The 22,131-nt window shown below is 43.0% G+C and overlaps 1 protein-coding gene across 2 annotated transcripts in view; it reads left to right on the plus strand.

The window, feature by feature from the left end:
* LOC147431704 (P-loop containing nucleoside triphosphate hydrolases superfamily protein) overlaps nucleotides 1–22,131 on the plus strand; it is a 136,342-nt gene that overhangs the window by 59,805 nt on the left and 54,406 nt on the right. For both annotated transcript variants that reach the window (XM_086494213.1, XM_086494214.1), the window contains exons 6-10: nucleotides 567–597; nucleotides 849–907; nucleotides 1,000–1,073; nucleotides 7,654–7,740; nucleotides 7,843–7,904. In XM_086494213.1, the coding sequence (XP_086350339.1) occupies nucleotides 567–597; nucleotides 849–907; nucleotides 1,000–1,073; nucleotides 7,654–7,740; nucleotides 7,843–7,904 (313 nt within the window). The remainder of the gene's footprint in view (nucleotides 1–566; nucleotides 598–848; nucleotides 908–999; nucleotides 1,074–7,653; nucleotides 7,741–7,842; nucleotides 7,905–22,131) is intronic.

Here is a 22,131-nt window from a genome sequence, read left to right on the forward strand (position 1 = left end):
TTATTCTTCCTGGACTGGCAGTCTTCATTACGACTGCCGGCGTATGATTTTGCAAGCTGAAAGCTGAAATTAAACCCAATCCGTCATCTCTTTAATATATTTGTTCTTTGGAACAGCTTTAGGCTGTTTGTTCATACCTACTGCAACATCAACTACTGTGAAGGAACTGATGTACCCTAAACTTTGACTGATGATGATGGTCTGATGGGATTTGGAGGGAGTCTAAATGCCTGTGTCCATAAAACCAATTTTTTCTCACGTGTATCATTCTGAGAAGTGCAAAACCTTATACTTTTAAATGCAACATATGGAGTGTTATTGCCTTCCAATTTCTAAGCAGCCAAATCTACTTTGTCTCTTTCACTAGAATATCAACATAATGTTAAACATGTTGAAATACAAAGATGACTGATTAGTGTGCCACATGGTTTGAGTATGATTCTCCACTTTCAACTGAGTGATCTGGCATCTTAAAGATAAACAACTGTTGTATGTATGTATTAATACACAGACAATCTGCAACGTGCAATTCATTAATCACGTTTTTCTTGAACTTGGTACCATAGGATCCAGTCGAAGCACATGCTCGCAGAGGAGGCAAGTGGTTTCTGACCTTTGAAGAAAGACTTCTCTGAAAGAATGATAATGGTGGTACTTCAGATTAGAGACTTGTCACCACGCCCAGCATGGGTGTTAGGATCGCTCTCAAGAAAGAGGGCTTTTGGCTATATGAGGAAATGAAAAATGGAGAGGGAGGGAGGGAGGGAGGGAGGGAGGGGGGGGGGCCGGGAGGTGAGGGAGGAAAATGGCTATGCAAAACAAACTGACAGTAAACGACGGATTTCCAGCACCATGGACGTTTGACCCTGATGGCCTAATCAAGTGTCTCCAAGCTTTGCGCAGCCAGGTTTCACAGCAATGTTCTTAATTAATTTTGAGTTGTGTTCTCAAGTGCTTTATTTCTGGAGATCTTGAACTTCATGAAGTTTTTGGTAGCAGGGATGTGTCCGGGCTCCTTCATTTGATCACGGGGTTGGAGATCCAAAGGAGAATGACATAATTGTCACTTACTCGTAAAACTCGTTTTTCCTTTTGATTACTTTTCAAAGTCTATAAAGTTTCACTATTTAATTGGTAACTGATTTTCGAAAGGCTTGGAAATCTACAATCAAGAAAATCATAATAGCCCGTATTGATTAGTGTTATATTATCTGTTAGTGAATGTATAGGTCTTTAAAATCACACAGTTAATGTAGGGACCTTTCACGTGTAGCAACTTGAATCATTATCAACATGCTGAGCTTGTGTGTATATCTTCAGTCTTATCAGACAGAATGCCGTATGACATAATGCACATACTCCATAACTGCATTTTGTAATCTCAAATCTCATGTATCCCAGTAACTATCGCACTGTTATAGATGCCTATATGTTTGCGAAGCTGTATGCGGCCATTCTTGAGTTTGAACCTAACAGATGGGCAAAGAAGCGTGACGTGTGAGCTCAAGGAGATGTGGGTTTTAGACGTGGTTTTTTGACATTCGATTGCCTAATTCTACCATTATCAAGGGGAGTTGAGTCCATGGGTGGAGGATATGTCAACACTTTGTTGACTTCTGAAAGAGCTTTACAAGTCCCAAGTTAACAACCTTCCATCACATCAGTTCCGGCATGTATGGGTTCGGTTATATGGTTAAATGACATGAGTGCATTTACTTATCCATGTTGGATCCATCCTGCGAGCATCTTCAATTAATGTAGTAGTCACACCATTCGGTGGCGTTGTAAACGTGCAAGAGCCATTATGTTGGCACTTGGGTTGACTGCAGCACGTTCTTTGGGTTTAGTTTTAGAGTCCGGCCCTGCCTTCGGATTAGCATCTGAGAGCCGGCCTAAGGAGGCTGAGCATGGCGGTAGCTAGATGTGCAGTTACATGTATTGCTATGTGGTTTTGTATATCATTTTCATTGGATATGGCGCTCGTAGTAGAAGTCGAGTGCATCCTTATGGTGTTACCCCTAGGCACCTCTGTGAGTTACCAACCAAATGCATTGAGATGAACACCCATGGCCGCCACGTTCAAAAAAGCAAGCTTTTGTGTCCAAGAAACATGGAAAAGATTTCGACTCACATCGCTTACGGATAGGAACATGCCCCAAACTAGCCACTTGTTGGTACACCTGGTGTTGGATCTCTATCCGTAAATCCTCTGGAGTGATAGAAGAGTTGGACCCTTTCTTGTTGGTAAGGACATCAGCTTGGCTTTGCTTTGATTTTCATTGGCGTCTTGGATTTGGGGTTTAGTGTATTCTGCCACTTCTTGTATACTTCTGGTTAATGGTTGAGTCCGTCTATGCTTGGTAAGTCTGGACCTTCAACAGTTGGAAATATCGGGATTTTTCTTTGGGTTAGGCTCCGTGATAGGAAACTGTTACCATATTATGGTAGTGATATGTGAACACACTCAGGACCACCGTGGCACTTTTTCCCCTCGTTAGGAGTTTTTTTTCACCAGGCTTGTATATATGCTAATCACTCTAGGGAAAGCCTTATCTTTGTATTAGCACACTTGGTAATACTACCTACTATGTCATCTTCTCCATCTTCATGTACATTCCAACAATTGGTATTAGAGTAGGCTTCGGCACTGGGGCAATGTCGCCAACATCCTCTTGGCTCACATTCTCCCGTTGTGGTGATTTTTGGTGAGCGTTCGCAGAGCGACAAAACCTTTGGGAAAGCTCTTTGAGTTGGATATCGTCAAAATTTTGATTTGAGCCCAATACTGGTAGTACTATGTAGGCAATTTTGTTCTTTTGTATAGGTTTTCTGATAGTGTAGATTTCTGCAAACGTTGTAGTCTACTGTGAGATGGCTATAAAGCACATGTTGCTTTGGTGCAGTTCCTCCTCTATACAAGCAACTTTTGCATTAGGTGTTGGCATTCTCCCAAGCCTCCCTTATTTTTAGGTTGAGTAATCAAATCCCATCTGATCACAAAGTCGTACAGTTCATCGGTGTTTTGATGTTTTTTCCATGCTGTCTTTTGAGGACAAACTGGATGGGGACATCTATCCACTTTGGGCATACATGATGCAACATGTCCTGGTTGCAAAGGATATTTGGAACATTGTGCGTGGTTACGGTGTAAGAACAGGTTTTGTGGATACACGTTTTGTGGACAATGATGCAAGTTCTAGTAGTTCTACTACTAGAGTTGTTTTGCCTATTGCTAGTAGGCAGGCTGAGATACTGAGGATGTGCAGGCTTATGCGTCGATTGTGCTATCTGTTAAGCATTTCATTACTTTACATATTTGCTCAACATGAACAACAAACAAACATGGGATAGACTAGCTTCTTTGTATACAGGTTCTAATTAGGCAAAAATTGCTTACTTGTGCAAGGAGCTAGAGGTCAAGGTTATACACAAGGAGGATAATATGAATGTATTTCTTGTAGAGATTAAAGATCTCAATGGGCAGTTAATTGCCATCGGTGAGATCATTCTAGATAGTACTCTTGTGCAGACTATTCTCGATACTTTGCCAGACTCTCATCAAATTTTGTCTCCATCTTTAGGCTTGTGATAGAGAATAAACCTAATGATGTGAAAGTCGATAGTCTTGTCTCTATAGGTGCAAGAGGCCGAGTCTAGAAAAAACAGGGCTAAGCAGTGTTATGTGGAACAAGCATTTTGTGTTTGCACATCAAAAGAAGAATACCAATGTTGCCACCTCCAATGCTTTTGTAGGTAGCAGGTCTGCCCCTGCAACAACTACTTTTTCAAACAATAATAGGTTTGAGAAGTTTGGTGATAAAGGCAAAGCTGAAATGTCATTGTTTGTAAGGCAAACGATCACTTCATCAAGCAATGTCTAAGCTTAAGGCTAAACAAACTCATAAGAAAGAGACAAACACAGCCGTTGCAGATGCTTCTACAAGTGCAGATTCGACAAATGTTGTGCAAGATGAAGAATGAGACTTTAGTGCAGATTGTCAGCACGACCCATGTGTTTATGATGCATGTTTTGCAAAATCTGTGGATCATATGTGGTACTTTGACGGTGGTGCAACTAAGCACATTACGTCTTAGCATGATTTGTTGGCTTCTCCTGAGAATCTTTTTTATGGGATATTGTCACGTGTGCTAGCAATGCCTATTATCCGGTGAAGGGAGTTGAAAAGATTGTGCTTACTACTATATGTGGTAGTTCTTTCACTCTTTTGGATGCTTTTGTATGTATCAAGAAGAACCTTTTTTTTGTATCTGCATTTGTAAAACTTATTCTTGTAGTCAAGTTTGTGGGTGTCGGTTGTATTGTGCATGATCTTCGTTTTGCTGATACTATTGTGGCATTTAGTACTTCGTTTTGTTGGCTCTAAAAGCTCAATCCTTACAAGAAATAATTGGAAGATTTAGCATGTGGAGTTTTAGATTCAAAGGTTGTTTGAAATGCAAAACTTTGGCATGCACGTTTTGGTCATGTTAGTTTTAGCAGTTTGCTACGTTTGTAGATGTCCCTTGTTGAGACACCATTGAAACATGGATTGGAAAGCAAAGTGCATCATTCCACGTTTCCTAGGATGGTTCTATGCGGGCTACTCGCCAGTTGCAGCTGCCAGTTGGTCTATAGTGACATTTGTGCTCCGATGCTTACTCCATCTTTTGGGAATCATTTGTAGTTCGTGACTCTTATTGATAATTACTAAAGTAGGCATGTGCATATCCGCTTAAGGTAAAGTCCAAAGTGTTTATGTGGGTCAAACAATTTTTGCTTATGGATGAAAATATAGCTGGTTGTATTGTGGGTCTCCTTCGTTTTGATCGAGAGGGGAGTATTTACCTAAGCAATTCAATGCATTTTTGGTGAGTTGTGAAATAAAACACAATGTATAGTGTCGCATCTCTCTCAACAGAATGGTGTTTCTAAGAGGAAAAGCAGGTCTTTTGTGGGGATGGCACAATGTATGGTCAAAAGCCAAGCTTGTTCACATGCTTTTTGGCTTGAGGTTGTCATGTGTGCTACGTATATACTAAAATAGGTTTTCCATTGAAGCATTACAGTCTATCACTCCATATGCCATGCCATCTATTGGTCATTCACATGTGTTTGGTTGCTTAGGTGATACTTTGGTGCCAAAGCAACAACACAGAATGTGACGATAAGGTTGTGAAATGTATTTTTGTTGGTTGCTGTTAGAAAGCAAAGGTTACAGGACAAAGCGAATTTTGATTAGCCGAGATGTTTTTGTGGAAGATGCAATTCAACCCTTGTTAGCATCCACCAAGGAGACAAATTTGAGCTCACAGAATGTAAATGATACGTTGTTGCCTATTGGGAGTACGAACTTAAGTCCTAATGAGGCAAATGTGCAACCTATGCAAGTTCCAGATGACGTTATAGATTAACCATTTTATGATGCTGATACACAACTTACAAGAGTAATTGGTGAAATAGAGCTGTAAATGAGCAGGCTATAGGTATGACATGATGGTTGGTGTAAACATTGCGTGACGGTAAACTGTAAATTGGGTACACCTTTGTCAAGTCATATTCGTTCATGCCTCTTATGAATCAGATAGTCTAGTTTGTATGAGAAAGAAAAACCTTTGTCATTTGATAAAGCACAAAATTCAAAAAATTGGTTGGCTACAATGCAATTTGAGTATGATGCGAACAATGGCATATAATCTTTTTGTGACTTGCCTCATGGAAAAAGGGCCATTGGTATTAAGTGGATTTTCAAGTTAACATGTAAACCTGATAGTGGGTTGATTACTATAGGGCTAGACTTGTGGCAAAAGGGTATGCTCAAAAGAAGGGCATTGATTTTGATGACACTTTAACTTTTACTTTTCATATGGCTACCATTCGTAGCATTTGTGTATTGCTAACTCATACTGGTTGGAAGGCACATTAGTTGGACATCAAGACTGTGTTTATAAGTGATGATTTGCATGAGGAAATGTATGTAGCGCAGCCTTGTGGTTTTGTTTAAAAAGGCTAGGAAAACAAGTTGTGCATGCTTAAGAGGGCTTTGTATGATTTAAAGCAAGCTGCACGTGCTTGGTATGAAAAGATTCATGCATTCTTGGATGCACATGGTTTCAAAACTTGGCCACCATTCGTAACATTTGTGCATTGCCGGCTCATAATGGTTGGAACGTACATTAGATGGACACGAAGATTGCATTTATGAATGGTGATTTGCACGAGGAATTGTATGTAGCAGAGTCTTGTGGTTTTGCTTAAAAAGGCGAGGAAAACAAGCTGTGGATGCTTAACAAGTCCTTGTATGGTTTAAAGCAAGCTCCATGTGCTTGGTATGAAAAGATTCATGCTTTCTTAGATTCATGGACACAGATTGCATTTATGAATGATGATTTGCACGAGGAATTGTATGTAATGCAATCTTGTGGTTTTGTTTAAAAAGGCGAGGAAAACAAGGTGTGCATGCTTAAGAAGGGCTTGTATGGTTTAAAGCAAGCTCCATGTGCTTGGTTTTAAAAGATTCATGCTTTCTTGGATGCACATGGTCTTCAAAACAATCAAACTGAGAGCACTTTGTATCTCAAACGTTGTGCTCTATGTTGATGACATGTTACTCATGGACCAAATGAGGGACATATTACTGATTTTAAGGCTCATTTGAATGCATGTCTTGAGATGCCAAATTTGGGCCTTTTGCATCATTTTTGGGGCATACAATTTAAGCAGAGTAATGGAGACTTTGCTTTGTGCCAAACAAAGTATAAAGAGAGGTTGTTGCATAGATTCAACCTTGAAGATTGCAATCCTATTGCTACTTTTGCGGAGATAAGTTTGAAGCTTAGTCTTCATGATGCTGGAGTGCAAATGAGTTTGACACCCATTCAAACGTTGTATCTCAAACGTTGTGCTCTATGTTGATGACATGTTACTCATGGACCAAATGAGGGACATATGACTGATTTTAAGGCTCATTTGAATGCATGTCTTGAGATGCCAAATTTGGGCCTTTTGCATCATTTTTGGGGCATACAATTTAAGCAGAGTAATGGAGACTTTGCTTTGTGGCAAACAAAGTATAAAGAGAGGTTGTTGCATAGATTCAACCTTGAAGATTGCAATCCTATTGCTACTTCTGCGGAGATAAGTTTGAAGCTTAGTCTTCATGATGCTGGAGTGCAAATGAGTTTGACACCCATTCAACTCAAGAATAGCGCCAAGGAATTGGCTAAAGTTAGGGAAGCAAGGAAGCAAGGCAAGTGGGCAGTCTTTAGAGGAGGACAAGCCTTCATCAAAGATTTCAAAAGTCCACCTGCTTTTACTAAATCTTAAACTTGAACGAACTTCACATCTAGTCACCCAGGGGGGCGGGGGGGAGAGGTATGGGTTGTGCTAGTGCGGCAAGTGCAACATAGTTCTCATGCTTGATCAATCACAAGAGGGTTGCAACTTGCAAGAAGAATTAGAAGTTTGACTTCAAAGGAAGACAATTTAGTTGTTTTTAGCTTTAGTGTTCTCATATGGGATGAGATTGATTCGAGCATGCTATTTAAGGTTGTTAGGTACAAGAGCGATAGTTTTTGAAGGTCAATTTGACTTTCGATAGCTCTTTTGTATGTGGGATAAATCTGATTTAAGGTGGTGCTATTCGTGGTTTTCAGGCACAAAGTGATAATTGTTGAAGGCAATTACTTGCTCCTCGCAGAAGATAAGTGGAAGACTCTCTTGGACATATTTGATGAGCGCTGGTAACCCCACTTATCACTTATGATTTTCTATGTTCTTTTTACATTACAAATGATAATTTGGGCTACATTAATGGCTAATCAGATTAAGTTTTCAATTGTGAGGTTTCTGGATGTTGACATTGAGACCACTTTGAAGAGAGTAGTCAGCAGGTTTATTGCAATTGGTAAGTTGTAAGCATTAAAGATTGTACAGTTTGTTGTTTTCTATATGAAGTTACATGCATTGTGCCGCTGAAGTTAATGCAATTAATTCTACCTAGTGGATGGCTTTTGGACAGTTATATGTCTTTGAAATAAATCTAATGCGCGATTTTTGTATGTGTAACAAAACTTGGGACACTGCATATTGTTGATGAGTCACAACTTTGAAGTGGCATCGAGCTTGATGTACACATTTATTCTAGCATTTTTATGCCTGGAATAGACTTTGAGTGCACCTCTCCGTATTTTTGGGTCCTCTTCTCAAAAAGCTTTTACAAGCTTGTGTACAGAGTGCAAACTTGACAAGAAGATCTTTTGTAAGTAGAATGAGAAGCTTGCTATTTGTAAGTTTTGTTGGCATATTGTAGTATCTACTCAATATTATGCACGATGGTTCTAATGGCCATATTGTCTCATGGAAGGTCACCATGGGTTTGAAAGTTCCAATTTTCGTAAAGAAAAGGTGAATTTGGGTTATCCTTCTTGATAAAGGCGGGAACAAAAATGAGCCGTCCGTGATGAAAAGAGATCTTAATTAGATGAATTACACTAACTCAATAATAAGCACCAATGTAGAGACATATCACTAGAGTTTTGATCAGCATCGAAATTTGTGTATAGAAAAGCACATTATAAAGATGGAGAGGAGCATGTAGATATTGTGAGTGGCATAAGGAGGTGCATATTGAATTCTGAATAAGTGTGCATTCTAAGTGGCAAGTTACTACACATGTCTATGACTATCAAATGTTATAGATGGTATGCCTTCTAACACAAGTGTGCGCTTCATGTGACAAGGTATTACACATGTCTATAATTGGCATGAATGCTGTGCATGCATTTACATGGATAAATGGTAGAGTAGTCCCATGGATGTAGCAATCTAGGCTGTCATCCCTACAATACTTGCATCTAGAGTCTATAATTGTGACACTAAAAAATGGTTGTAACTTCCCCTACAAGGTCTCAAGGTTTTATGAGGTGTGAGATACAAGCTCTTCCCTTGTAAGTTCCCCTACAAGGTCTCAAGGTTTTATGAGGTGTCAGATACAAGCTCTTCCCTTGAAGACTATACCAGCAGGTGTGAGAGAAATCTATTGGGACAACTGTCACAACCCAGTGACGTGGCTGCCTTGTACACACACAGACATCCTCCCCTGGCTGGCTGAAATGGGGACCCTGCTGAACTGCTGACATGGCACTGCAGTACGGAAACCCGGAAAATGCGGCGCAATGCTGACGTGGCATGTACGGACCCCAGTGATTTGCGGCGGAATTTCAGGCTGATGTGGCTGATCGTACAGAATTTCTACGGCAGCTTTTGGGCCTGTTTTGGCTACGCAATGCTGGGGAAAGAGCTACGCAAGCTTTCTTTAATTTAATTAAGCTAGCTTGTGATAGGACTTGATTTATTCTTGTATGCTTTTTATGGGAAGCTTTTGGGGCTCTGCTTTTAGCATCCCTTGCAAACCTATATTAGTGGCTTGGGCTCTCACTTCTGGGAGCATTTGGACGCAGAGTCTGAGAGTGAGTCCCGACCACTCCCTTGTACTTTTGAGTTGCAGATTAATACAAAAAGAAATACGGAAAGGGGGCCTGTCTTTGGGGCCAATATCTCTAGGCACGGAACTCCGCCGGGCCGTGTCGAATCAATTGTGAACTGTGAATTGTTTTGAAGTAAATTCTTGTGGTGTCACGGTAGAATCTTGACTTGGAGTGTCCAAGTCTGTTACACTGGTATCAGAGCACAACCGATTTCTCTCCTACCGGGAAATCCGATCCTTTTTACGTGACACTTATGGCTTCAGATAGAGATCAATCGACTTCCTCTGCATCCGGAGATGGGGGAAGAAATCATGAAGGGGATTCACGCGAGGAGCATGGCCCGCCTCGGCCTACTCAGGAGGAGCTCGAAGAGATGGAACGTCAACGATTGATTGACGATGCAACAAAGATGATGCTAAATTTTGCGAAGGACCCGAAATTTGCAAAATTTATGAGCCATACCTCCTTCAATGAGGTGCACTCACAGTGGCGGCAAATGTATCCGGCCCGTGGGGCGGTAGACTTTGGCTTTCACCCGAAATTCTTTACTTTAGACACACAGAGAGAACGTGCAAAGGAAACCTGCAGCAGGAATTAACACTTAAGTACACACACAGCTCGGAAGCTAGAATGCTCCGAGCAGACGCCGACAACCTGTAGGCCCCAAAATTGGCGCCCCTTTCGGTATTTCTTTATACTTTGAGAGGGTAAATTACAAAGTAGAGTCCTGGGAATCCTTTACCAATATCCCGCTAGATTCCACCTGTTTTGGCCAAATTTCAACAGCATAACAGCCCCAAAATTTGCGCGAAACCAATTCCCCTACTGGAACTCACTTCCACTGGCATAAACCCTTTGATTACTGCCCAAAAACAGTAAATTCAGCAGGCTGTATTTACTTGTTTTTGCCCTGTGTATAGCCCCAAACAGTCCCCTAACTGTCCTCTGCCAGTGGGGCACTATTCTCAATGGTTCGAGCGTCCGTATGGCTGAAAAACAGTCAATTTACAGCGCATACACAGCGCTGAAATCACATCTGTACAGTGAGGTTATGACCCTCACCGGTGCCTGCTTTGGAGTAGCAGTTAGCTACCCCTGTTCCTGCTCAAGGAGGCTCTTGCCTCAGCACAAAAGCATGAACCCACACAGCTGTACATCAGTCAAATGAAGAGCCCTCTTGTGGGGCATCACATAACTGCATGTAGGGGAGAGAGAGCAGTGTGTAGCGTGCAGGGCATCACTCCTAGCACCACATTGTACATGAGAGGGAAAGAAAGCACTCCATAGCTCTTAACCTGTGACAAATGCAAAATGAGGCCTCCCTCAGCTAGAAATTCAGTGCCCTTTTTTCTGCGTGAGGCAAGTACACAAGAAAGTGCCACTTGGGACATTTACAAGCATTTGCCCGTTTCGGGGTTGCCGCCTAAGAATCTCCCGACTGGTTGGCCAATTGATTTTGCGGACAGAGTTGTAAAGTGTTCCCCTGGTCATACCGAAGGCAATGACGTAAACGCATTTCACGGCCCAAATAGCAGTTCCCTAATTTTTAGGAGGTGCTTCCATTGGGCTCCCACAGGTCATTTGACCATCTATCCTCATTGGGACCGCATCCAAAAGTGCAATGTGGCCCAACTGTCGGATACTTTCTGTTGGTGATCCCACCTTGACTTTATGCCTTTATTGAGTTCTCTTCCTAATATCCACCAACTTGCTAAGTGCGACGGGGGGACCTACATGATCTTGCACTGAGCCTAGACATCCTCTTACTATACAAATTCCAGTGCCGAGCAAATTCCCATCGACGGGTGAAACTACCGTTTACATTGGACATACAATGTCCGACCATTTGCAATGTTAAAAAGAGGGTCTCAAAAATAAAACAAAAATCATTGGAAAGAAACCAGCAACTAAGGTTAGAAATAGCCATGTCCTCGTGACATACTTTATCATCGCATGTATCCGCAAGAAAGGTAGTACACATAGATATAGATGACTTAATGAGACCTTCATACTTTTGTCATTTCCATCTATTACACTGAATTTATATGTACATTTGATGTTCTAGCTCTATCATTACCCCTCCTTTGCACACGTTGGGTTGGGGCATAAGTAGGTTGTAACCCAAAGGCTTCAAGGTAAAGCTGCAATACATTTGGTGACTCTGACAGTTCATGCTCTTCCATCCACTTTGCATGCATAGGCAGATAGTTCTTGAACTTCACCAAATAGCATCTTGCAACTTGTCCTTTAACTTTCCTGTCCTTATGTGCCAAAACTTGCTCAGGTACCAGGATCTCATCAAGTTCCTCAACTTTTGGTTGATCCTCATCTGGCATATCTTCTGGCACATCACCAACGAAGGGTCTTAGAAGACTCACGTGAAACGCATTATGAATCTTCCACGCATCAGGCAATTTCAGCCTGTAAGCCACATCGCTGATCTTGTCAAGCACTTGAAAAGGCCCATAGTAACGCATACTGAGCTTAGGAAACAGCCGTTCCTTGCCCTTCATCTTCTTTAACCTTGCCTTTTCGAACCTTAATAGTACCCAGTCACCAGGTGATAACAACAATTCACGACGTGACGATCAACAGCCTTTTTCTGCTTTGCCTGAGTCTTCTTGTCCTTTGTATGCAAAATGGGAGGAACCTTTTTGCCCACTTGCCCTTATTATTTGACACATAGCTTTTCAGTAGATCTAAGACAATTGAATTAGCCTCTTCTGATTGTCCATTAGTTTGTGGATGAAACGAAGATGAGAACTTGAGCGTAGTGCCCATGCTCTCAAACAATCCTCTCTTGAACAAACCGGTCATGCGAGGATCACGATCACTGACAATCGATTGTGGCATAACATGGTACTTAAACACATTGTACATGAAAAAGCGTGCCATCTGATCAAATTTTATCTTCCTCTTGACAGGGATAAAATGGGCCTGCTTGTTGAACCTGCAGATAATGGTCCATATACCATCATTCCCTGTTGGCGTTCTTGAAAGATCAAAGATAAAGTCCATAGCAATGCTTTCCCATGGCTTATCCGGAATTGGCAGTGGTTGTAACAACCTTGGTGCCTTTTGCTTGTCAAACTTGACCTTTTGGCAAATTATGCATGCTTGCACAAAGGCATCCACATCCTCCTCAAGGTAGGCCAATAGAAGAATGTCTCTACCGCTTTAACTGTCGCATCAATACCACGATGCCCTGCATACGGTGGGATATGATTCTCTTCCATGACCTTACGTCGCAATGGCCTAGTGACACAGTCTGCCATGCATCATCATAAAACCATCTCTGAGGAGGTAGTGCTCATGAAATCAACTTTTCCTTTAAGAGACTAAAAGCTGAAATCTCTTTTTGGGTACATCTGAAAGTGACCTCTTTCTTTTGCAAAGCGTGAAGAGGTGATGCTATCTCTGCAAAATTCCTGATAAATAGTAGGAACACAATCCCAAGAAGCTTCTGACATCGTGCATAGTCTTCAAGTGTGGCCATGTCTTAATAGCTTCGACCTTTGCGGGATCCATTTTGACACCATCCTTTGAGACTATGTGGTCGAGAAAGTGGATCTCTTCGAGGAAGAATTCACTTTTCTTAGGATTGACAAGTAACCTGTGATTGTGCAGCTCTTCGAACACAATGGTCAAGTGACGCCTATGCTCCTCTTCATTCTTCGAGTAGACTATCATGTCATGGAAGAACGTCCCAACAAACTGTTAATGAGAGCGGAAAATCCGGTCCATCATTTTGTTAAACGTGGAAGGAGCATTTGCTAGACCAAACGGCATCACTAGAAACTCATAAAAGACCAAATGTCGTTCTAAATGCAATCTTGTGTACATCCTCTGGCCTTATACGAATCTGATGGTACCCACTCTTAAGGTCTATCTTGCTGAAAATTGCAGCACCCTTTAAACGATTGAGAATATCATCAATTCTAGGAATAGGAAACCTATTCTTGATGGTATTCTTTTTTAATGCACGGTAATCAATACACATGCGCCATGAGCCATCCTTCTTCTGCACTAGGAGCACTGGGGAGCAAAAGAAGAACTAGGCTGAATCAGCCCCTTCTCTAATAACTCCTCAACCTGGCCCATAATCTCTTTCTGTTGCGCCCGCTAACCCTGTAGGGAGGTCTATTTAGTGGGCTACACCCTGGCACCAAATCTATCCGATGATCCTCAGGTCTCTCTGGCGGCAATTGCGACGGTAATGAATTAGAAAAACAGTCACTAAACTTTTGCAAAAATGCTGACCTTTCTTTATTTAACACAGATAAATTTGATTGATCATTATCTGAGACATCACGTGCAAAAATCAAGTACACAGAAAGATGATTCTTTATTACAGAAGTGATAGCAGAAGCAGATACAATAGGGACAAACTCCCCTTTGAGCTTAACATCCAAAACATGAGTTTTGCCCCTATGCTGAAGGGTGATCGTCTTGCTGAAGGCATCCAGCACGCCATGCACTCTGAACATCCACGGAATTCCAAGTAGCGCATCGCACTCTTCCAATGGCATGATATAGAACTCTTCTGTGTCCACATACGACTGAATATGCAAACGCAGCTTTCCAATAATGGGAGTAACACACTCTAAGTGGCCAGGACAAGCCAACCCTGCCTCTGCTATGTATCCCATCTCTTCAGATCTGATGCCCAGCTTCATAGCTAACTCTGGTGAGATATCAAAGAAGATGAGTGCCGTCTGATTCCTAACTTTACCCCATGCCCTGCATAACTCACTGGCATCTGTACTGGGCCTATCACCCACCATGTCTGGCACCAAACCTGCCGTGGGTTTAGGCTTCTTGTCTTTCTGGTCTTCTTTATCATTTGAGTCAGCTGGTCTTTTCCTTTGTGGACAATTGGTAGCAAAGTGACCAGGCTGCTCGTATATAAAGCATTTGTTTTCAGCCATTAGGACCTTCTTTTCCTCGAGCGACTTGCACACAAAAGGCTGGCTTTTCTGTTTCTTTGCCTACGCTCCAGAAGTCCCGGCTGAATCCTCGTCTTTGGTGGCCTTTTCTGATCCCTGTGACGCTTCAGGAGCTGTTTTCACAAAGGGCTTCTTCGCTGAATTTTTCTTTTGCTACCCTTCTTTCTCATTGCTCAGAAACCCACCGTCCTCTCCTTTCAACAAGGCAAGACCAGTGTTCGCAACTTCCATAAGCTAAGTGAGGGTAGCCATTCTGTTCTTGGTATAGTAATCACGAAGCCCTTTAGGCAGCCCACAACAATACTTCTCTTTCTGCTCTGTCAATGACACAAATTTGTAGGAGGTCACTGAAAGTAACACTTTACGAAACCTTCGATTGTACTCCAGCAAGCTCTTGCATGTAGCCAAGTAAGCTGGTGCCAATCTGTCATGACGTCGGCTTCAAATTCATTTGACAGCCAAGGAGATGCAAACATTTGCTTCAAGTAAACCCAAGTGGCGGGTGCCTGTCCTTGCATTTAACAATGTCGTCCACCATGTAAGCGCATTGTCCTTTAAGAAAGTGGCAGCTTTCCTTACTTTAGAGGCCTCTGTAAAATTCCTTCCTGTATAAGCTGCATCAAACTGCTTGAGGAAAGTGAGAGCCTTTGCTTTATCCTCGAAGCCACTAAAAGTGCTGAACTTTACAACTGCACCACCTTCTTTGTCAGTTTTGGGCTTCTCTAGTGCCCCCAAGTTGTCATAAGGAATGGTCTGCAACGTGGGCACTGTAGTAGGCATGATCGCTGCATAACGATGCTACCATACATGGGATTTGGCATCATGCCTTGCATACCCCCAAACACTGTTCCTAGCATGTATGGCTGACTTCCATGCGCATAACCAGCCATACTTTGGAACACTGATCCACCCCCGAAATACCCAGGATGTACCGTGGCTGGTGGAAAAACTGGGTGCATTGCCTGGTAACCAGTTTCCTGTCCATTCAAGACAGCATGCGGGCTCTGAAAGGTGGCGGGTTGAATTGGCATAACCTGTGGAATAGGCGTTCTAGCCACGTGTTCAAGCACGGGAGGAACCTGTTTTGGAGCCCCTGACTCCGCAACGTGCGAGTGTTCCCTATCCTGCCGAGTCGCATGAAGTACTTGGGCTTGAGCCTCAACAAGCTCTGTACGCGTTGTAGGTTGCCTATTTTGCTGTTGCACTCGTGGCGTTTGCAAGAACTCCATAAACCTTGGATTCTGCACCAGTTGCGAAAAGACATTCACCACGGCAACTGAGTCTTGAACGTATCATCCTCAAGTTGCCCAGTCATAAAGCCCTGTACTACTCGAGGGACATACACATCAATAGGAGGTACAGACTGACGTGGCCGTGAGCTCTCGCCAATCTCGAACACCATAGGGGTTTCTTGTCTGTCCTTGGAAGAGGAACCCTCTTCCATAATGCCCTTCCCTTTGTCGGCCATAGTGTAATCCCGCGTTCATGTACTTTGTGTCTTTACCCAAAACAACCGAGTGGAACCTTGAAACCGGCCCGTGGGGTGGTAGACTTTGGCTTTCACCCGAAATTCTTTACTATAGACACACACAGAGAGAACGTGCAAAGGAAACCTGCAGCAGGAATTAACACTTAAGTACACACACAGCTCGGAAGCTAGAATGCTCCGAGCAGACACCGACACCTTGTAGGCCCCAAAATTGGCGCCCCTTTCAGTATTTCTTTATACTTTGAGAGGGTAAATTACAAAGTAGAGTCCTGGGAATCCTTTACCAGTATCCCGCTAGATTCCACTTTTTTGGCCAAATTTCGGTAGCATAACAACCCCAAAACTTGCGCGAAACCAATTCCCGTGCTGGAACTCACTTCCACTAGCATAAACCCTCTGATCCCTGCCCAAAAACAGTAATTCAGCATGCTGTATTTACTGGTTTTTGCCCTGTTTTCAGCCTCAAACAGTCCCCTAACTATCCTCTGCCAGTGGGGCACTATTCCCAATGGTTCTGGTGTCCGTATGGCTGAAACAGTCAATTTACAGCGCATACACAGCGCTGAAAACGCACCTGTACGGTGAGGTTATGACCCTCACCGGTGTCTGCTTCGGAGTAGCTGTTAGCTACCCTTGTTCCTGCTCAAGGAGGCTCTTGCCTCAACACAAAAGCATGAATCCACACAGCTATACATCAGTCAAATGAAGAGCCCTGTTGTGGGGCATCACATAACTGCATGTAGGGGAGAGAGAGAGCAGTGTGTAGCGTGCAGGGCATCACTCCTAGCACCACACTGTACATGAGAGGGAAAGAAAGCACTCCATAGCTCTTAACCTGTGACAAATGCAAAATGAGGCCTCCTCAACTAGAAATTCAGTGCCCTTTTTTCTGCATGAGGCAAGTACACAGGAAAGTGCCACTTGGCACATTTACAAGCATTTGCCCATTTCGGGGTTGCAGCCTAAAAATCTCCTGACTGGTTGCCCAGTTGACTTCGCGGCAGAGTTATAAAGTGTTCCCCTGGTCATACCGAAGGTAATGACGCGAACACAATTCATGGCCCAAAATAACAGTTCCCTAATTTTTAGGAGATGCTTCTGTTGGGCTCCCACAGGTCATTTGACCATCTATCCTCATTGGGACCGCATCCAAAAGTGCAATGTGGCCCGACTGTCGGATACTTTTTGTTGGTGATCCCACCTTGACTTTATGCCTTTATTGAGTTCACTTCTTAGTATCCACCAACTTGCTAAGTGTGACGGGGGGACCTATATGATCTTGCACTGAGCCTAGACACCCTCTTACTATACGAATTCCAGTGCGACCAACTTCCCGTCTGTGGGTGAAACTACTGTTCACATTGGCCATACAATGTCTTACCATTTGCAACTTCAAAAAGTGGGTCTCAAAAATAAAACAAAAATAATTGGAAAGAAACCAACAACTAAGGTTAGCAATTGCCATGTCCTTGTGACATTGTTAACAACTACCACGTCGTTGTGACAGCAAACCACAGAACCACCCCTCAAACGGGCACTCAAGAAACCTCCTACTTCAAGGATGTATACAGAGCAAGAATTAGAAGAGGTGATTGATACATGGATTTCTCAGCTTTTTGACGCGCAGAACAAAGCAGAAAAGCACGACAAAAAGCAAAAGAAAGGAACTGACTTCCCGGGTTATTTGGGTCGTCAGTCTACATTTGCATTGGCAAGAAATCGGAAGAAGCGTGTTCGATTTCAAGGAGTACCCACTTCTTCTTCTTTTTCTTCTTCTTCGAGTCCTTCTAGCTCCTCTGACTCGAGCGAAGAAGACAAAAAAGGGAAAAAGCAAAGCAAAAAGCAAAGCTTCGGAAAGGGCAAGAAAAAGGCAAAGAAGTCTAAATCTCGCCCAGTTGTTGACAGTTCTACAGAGGACTCGTCCCTTCAAATACTTTGGACTCTGATGAGAGCAACTTTTATGCAAAGAAGAAGAATTTCTATAAAGCCAACCAGTATGACTTTCTGGAAGATAAAAGCAAGCACGTCCGAGGGTTGAAGGAAGGTGGACAGTCAATTAAATTTGACACGTTTTCTAGATATAGAGATGCTTCGAAGGCTTTGGCTTTCATACAACAGTTTGACATAGCTTTCTCTGGAGGGCGTTACTCAGAGCACTCCAAGATTCGGAGGGCTACCTCTTACTTCAAGGGAAATGCTCAAACTTGGTGGTCCACGCTTTTATTGAACAAGACGGCGCCAGTTAAATGGCTGAAATTCAAAAGGCTTTTTATTTCTTCTTGGCTGACTCGAGAGTACGAACGCGATATACGAATTGCTTGGAACCATCTTCGGATGACCAAGAAGGATACATTGGACGCATATTGCGAGAGATTCTGGAGCTCTTTTCTACCAGCCTCTTCATTTAAGCAGATCTTGTTCAAAGAACAGATTGAGCGGTTTACCTTGGGACTTTCTACAGAGATTCGAGATCACTGCTTAGAGCAAAAGTTAGATTCCATTCAGGAACTGATGAGTCATGCGAAACGGGGTTTTGCCATTCACTCAGGCAGTTTGACCTACCCCACATATGAAATCATGACGCAAAGGACCGAACAGACTTCGAACAATGAAAGTAGAAAGAGGAAGAGCAACCCAGAAAAGAAAGAAAAGGATGCACGACCCAAACTCACTCCCCGAGAGAGAGCTCTTTACATCAAAGAGGAGAAATGCTTTGGATGCAGAGAAACTGGGCACATCTCCGCGAAGTGTCCTAAAAGGGTACCGAAAGAACAGAACGACAAGGATGAAGACAGGCCAGAGCGTTCGAAGCAGCTGAGGTACGTGGACGAAAAGGCAAGATGAAAGCATGACTGGTTCAGATTACATGGGTACTGACCCAAGCACGATTGATGAGAGTACAGAACTTTGTCGAGCATGGGGCAAAGTGAAAGACCAAGAAGCCATGATCTTCTTTAATGGAGGAGCCAAGGCTAACTTCATTTCACCTGAATTGGCAGCGCGGCTCGAGATCACACCCGATCGGATGGGACCACTAGCAGAGGCAGTTCTAGCGGCACCCGGCAAGGACGTAGCCATTACACCTGTCATTGGCAAACTTCGGTTGCATTGTCATGGGTATTTGGAACACGAGGACTTCTACATAATGCCTTTGGAAGGTTGTGATGTCCTCCTTGGAATTCCTGGTACCACAAGAACAACACCGTGGTCAACTATCGGGCGAGAAAAGCGACTTTGACTACAGAGAAGGGCCGAACCATTGTACTTGATGTAAAAGTTAAGCTCGAGTCTGTCCCTATTGGATCAGCTTTGTCCGTTTCAAAATTAATGAAATCCAGTCTGTTTGTTTACTCGATCTTCTTGAGAGAGTTGAATGATGAGAATAGGAGAAATATGTTTGAACTTGATAAAGAATGCCAAGATTTTCTCCACTCATGCCGATTGCTTTTCAGAGGGCCTGCCAGGCGAGTTACCACCCTCTCGTCCTAAGGATCATACCATTGATTTGATACCTGGAAGCACACCACCGAACCGGCCACCTTACCAAATGAGCCGAGCCCAGAACAAAGAGATTATGAACCAAGTGAAAGACCTCTTGGAAAAGGGTCTTGTCCAGCCTAGTACTTCACCGTATTGCTCTCCAGTGTTGTTGGTTTTGAAGAAAGACGGATCTTGGAGAATGTGCATCGATTATAGAGCTCTCAACAAAATCACCATCAAGAACAAATTTCCGATTTATAGGATCGATAATATACTTGACCGACTACAGGGATCCTCGTGTTCTAGCAGGATCGATTTGAAGAGTGGATATCATCATATCGGAATGGCACCGGGAGATGTCTACAAGACAGCCTTTTGGACGACTTTTGGGTTATTTGAGTTTTTGGTGATGCCTTTGGCCTAACCAATGCTCCTGCGACATTTAACTAGATGATGGACAAGATTTTTCGAGAGTACAGACTATTTGTTGGCACTTTCTTTGACGACATCATTGTTTTCTCCAAGGATGAGACAGAACATAGAGAACATCGGCTTCAGGTCTTTCAGGCATTACGAGATCACAAGTTGGTGAGTAATGCGAAGAAAAGTGAATTTTTCATACCAGAGATACACTTTTTGGGACACATTGTCTCAGGAGCAGGAGTGCAGATGGACCAGGCCAAGATAGAGACTATCCGTGATTGGCCCGATTTGAAGAATGTCCATGAAGTTAGAAGCGTCTTGGGCTTGTGTTCGTACTACAGGCGGTTCATTAGAAAGTTTGCAGAGGTTGCTTTCCCTTTGCATTTGTTGACGCAGAACGGAGTCCCTTTCTCGTGGGGACCCAGAGAGGTGACTGCCTTTCATACTTTGAAAGAGAAATTGACTACAAGACCAGTTTTGACTTTGCCGAACTTGCAAAAGTCATTTGAAGTATATTGTGATGCTTGTGGTCGTAGTCTGGGTGCGGTCTTAATGCAAGAAGGCCATGTCATTGCCTATGAGAGCCTATTGTTCTCAAGGCCGGAATTGATAGCACAAATTTCTGAGAAAGAGCTTTTGGCAGTTATCCATGCTCTTACTCAGTGGCGACATTACCTACTCGGAGCGGATTTCTGTCTTCACGGACCATTAGAGTTTACGCTACTTCTTGTCACAGAAGCAGCTATCGGAAAAGTAGATGCGGTGGGCGAACATCTTGTCACAGTTTCACTTCGAGATTGTCCATGTTCAGGGACAAAAGAATTTGGTGGCATATGCTTTGTCCCGGAAGCCGTTGGTTCTTGCTATTTTTGCGATACATCATAGGAGCTTCGAGGATATGGTTGATCAGTATGTCACAGATACAGATTTTGCAGATATTTTCACTCGGATACGGAATTGGGAGATAGTAGCGAGATATTCCATTCGGGTTGGCTACTTGATGAGGAAAACAATGTTGTGCGTTACACAGCCGTTGAGGGAAAAGGTTATGACCAAATGCCACTATCCACCTTTTACGGGTCACCACAGCATTGCTACCACCTTGAAAGGGGTAGAGAAATACTTCTTTTGGCCGAGACTCAAAAAGGATGTGGACGAGTTTGTGCGCAGTTGCTTGGTATGCCAAAATTTCAAGTTTGACAAGCATAAAGCACAGGGATTGTTACAGCCTTTGCCGATACCCACCCGCCCCTAGGAAAGTATTGGAATGGATTTCATTTTTGTTCTCTTGAGAACACAGAGTGGTCACGATGGTATCTTGATTGTTATTGACAGATTTAGCAAGCAAGCTCATTTCATTCCAGTGAAGAAAACAGTGACTTAGCGAGACTGTTTGTGGCCCAGATCTTCAGATTACATGGCATGCCCGAGACGATTGTCTCCGATAGGGACCCCAGATTCACGAGTTTGTTTTGGAAGGCTATTTGAGAGAACATTGGCACGCGGTTACAGTTCTCGTCATCTTTCCACCCGCAGACTGACTTCAGTGGTACTAGATTTATTGAAGTCTTACATCTCAGGTCAAAAGACTCAATGGAAAAAGTATTTACCTTTGGTGGAATTTGCCTACAACAACACGATACACTCTTCGACGGGGAAGGCGCCATTTGAGATTATTGAAGGTGCTACAAAGGTTCGACCCTTCCTAAGCACGAAAACTAAGATTTTTGAAGCCGATGAGTACACACGTGACTTGGACACGGCTTTTGCCAAGGTCCGCGAGGCTTTGCGGAAATCTCAAGAAAGACTAAAAAAGGTAGCAGATCGCCATCGTTGCGATTTGAAATTGAAGGAGAACGATTGGGTGCTCTTACGTTTAGAGAATGCACGCCTAAGAAAGAAAAAGGAAAAGGAGAGGCTTTTTCAAAAGCTTAGTATGCGATACTACGGACCTTTCCAGATCTCCGAAAAGATAAATGATGTCTCCTTCCAATTGAAGTTGCTCGACACTTGGAGGATTCACAATGCTTTTCATGTGAGTCTCCTGAAGCCTTTTAGAGGCGATGTGCCGAAAGATGGGGAGTCTGATGAGCAACCCGAAGTGGAAGAAAACGAGGAAATCCTTGTTCCCGAACAGATATTGGCACATAAAGACAGAAAGATTAACGGTAAAGTGATAAGGCGGTCCTTGGTTAAATTCAAGAACTATCCTGCATTGGATGTGAAGTGGATGGAGGAGGAGGACCTAGCAGATACTCCTTAGGTTGTGAAACTTTACCTTGGAAGCTTTTGGTTTAGGATAGTCTA

This window comes from Adiantum capillus-veneris, chromosome 21 (genome assembly GCF_014529385.1).
Source record: "Adiantum capillus-veneris isolate H3 chromosome 21, ASM1452938v2, whole genome shotgun sequence".
Classification (NCBI taxonomy): Eukaryota; Viridiplantae; Streptophyta; class Polypodiopsida; order Polypodiales; family Pteridaceae; genus Adiantum; species Adiantum capillus-veneris.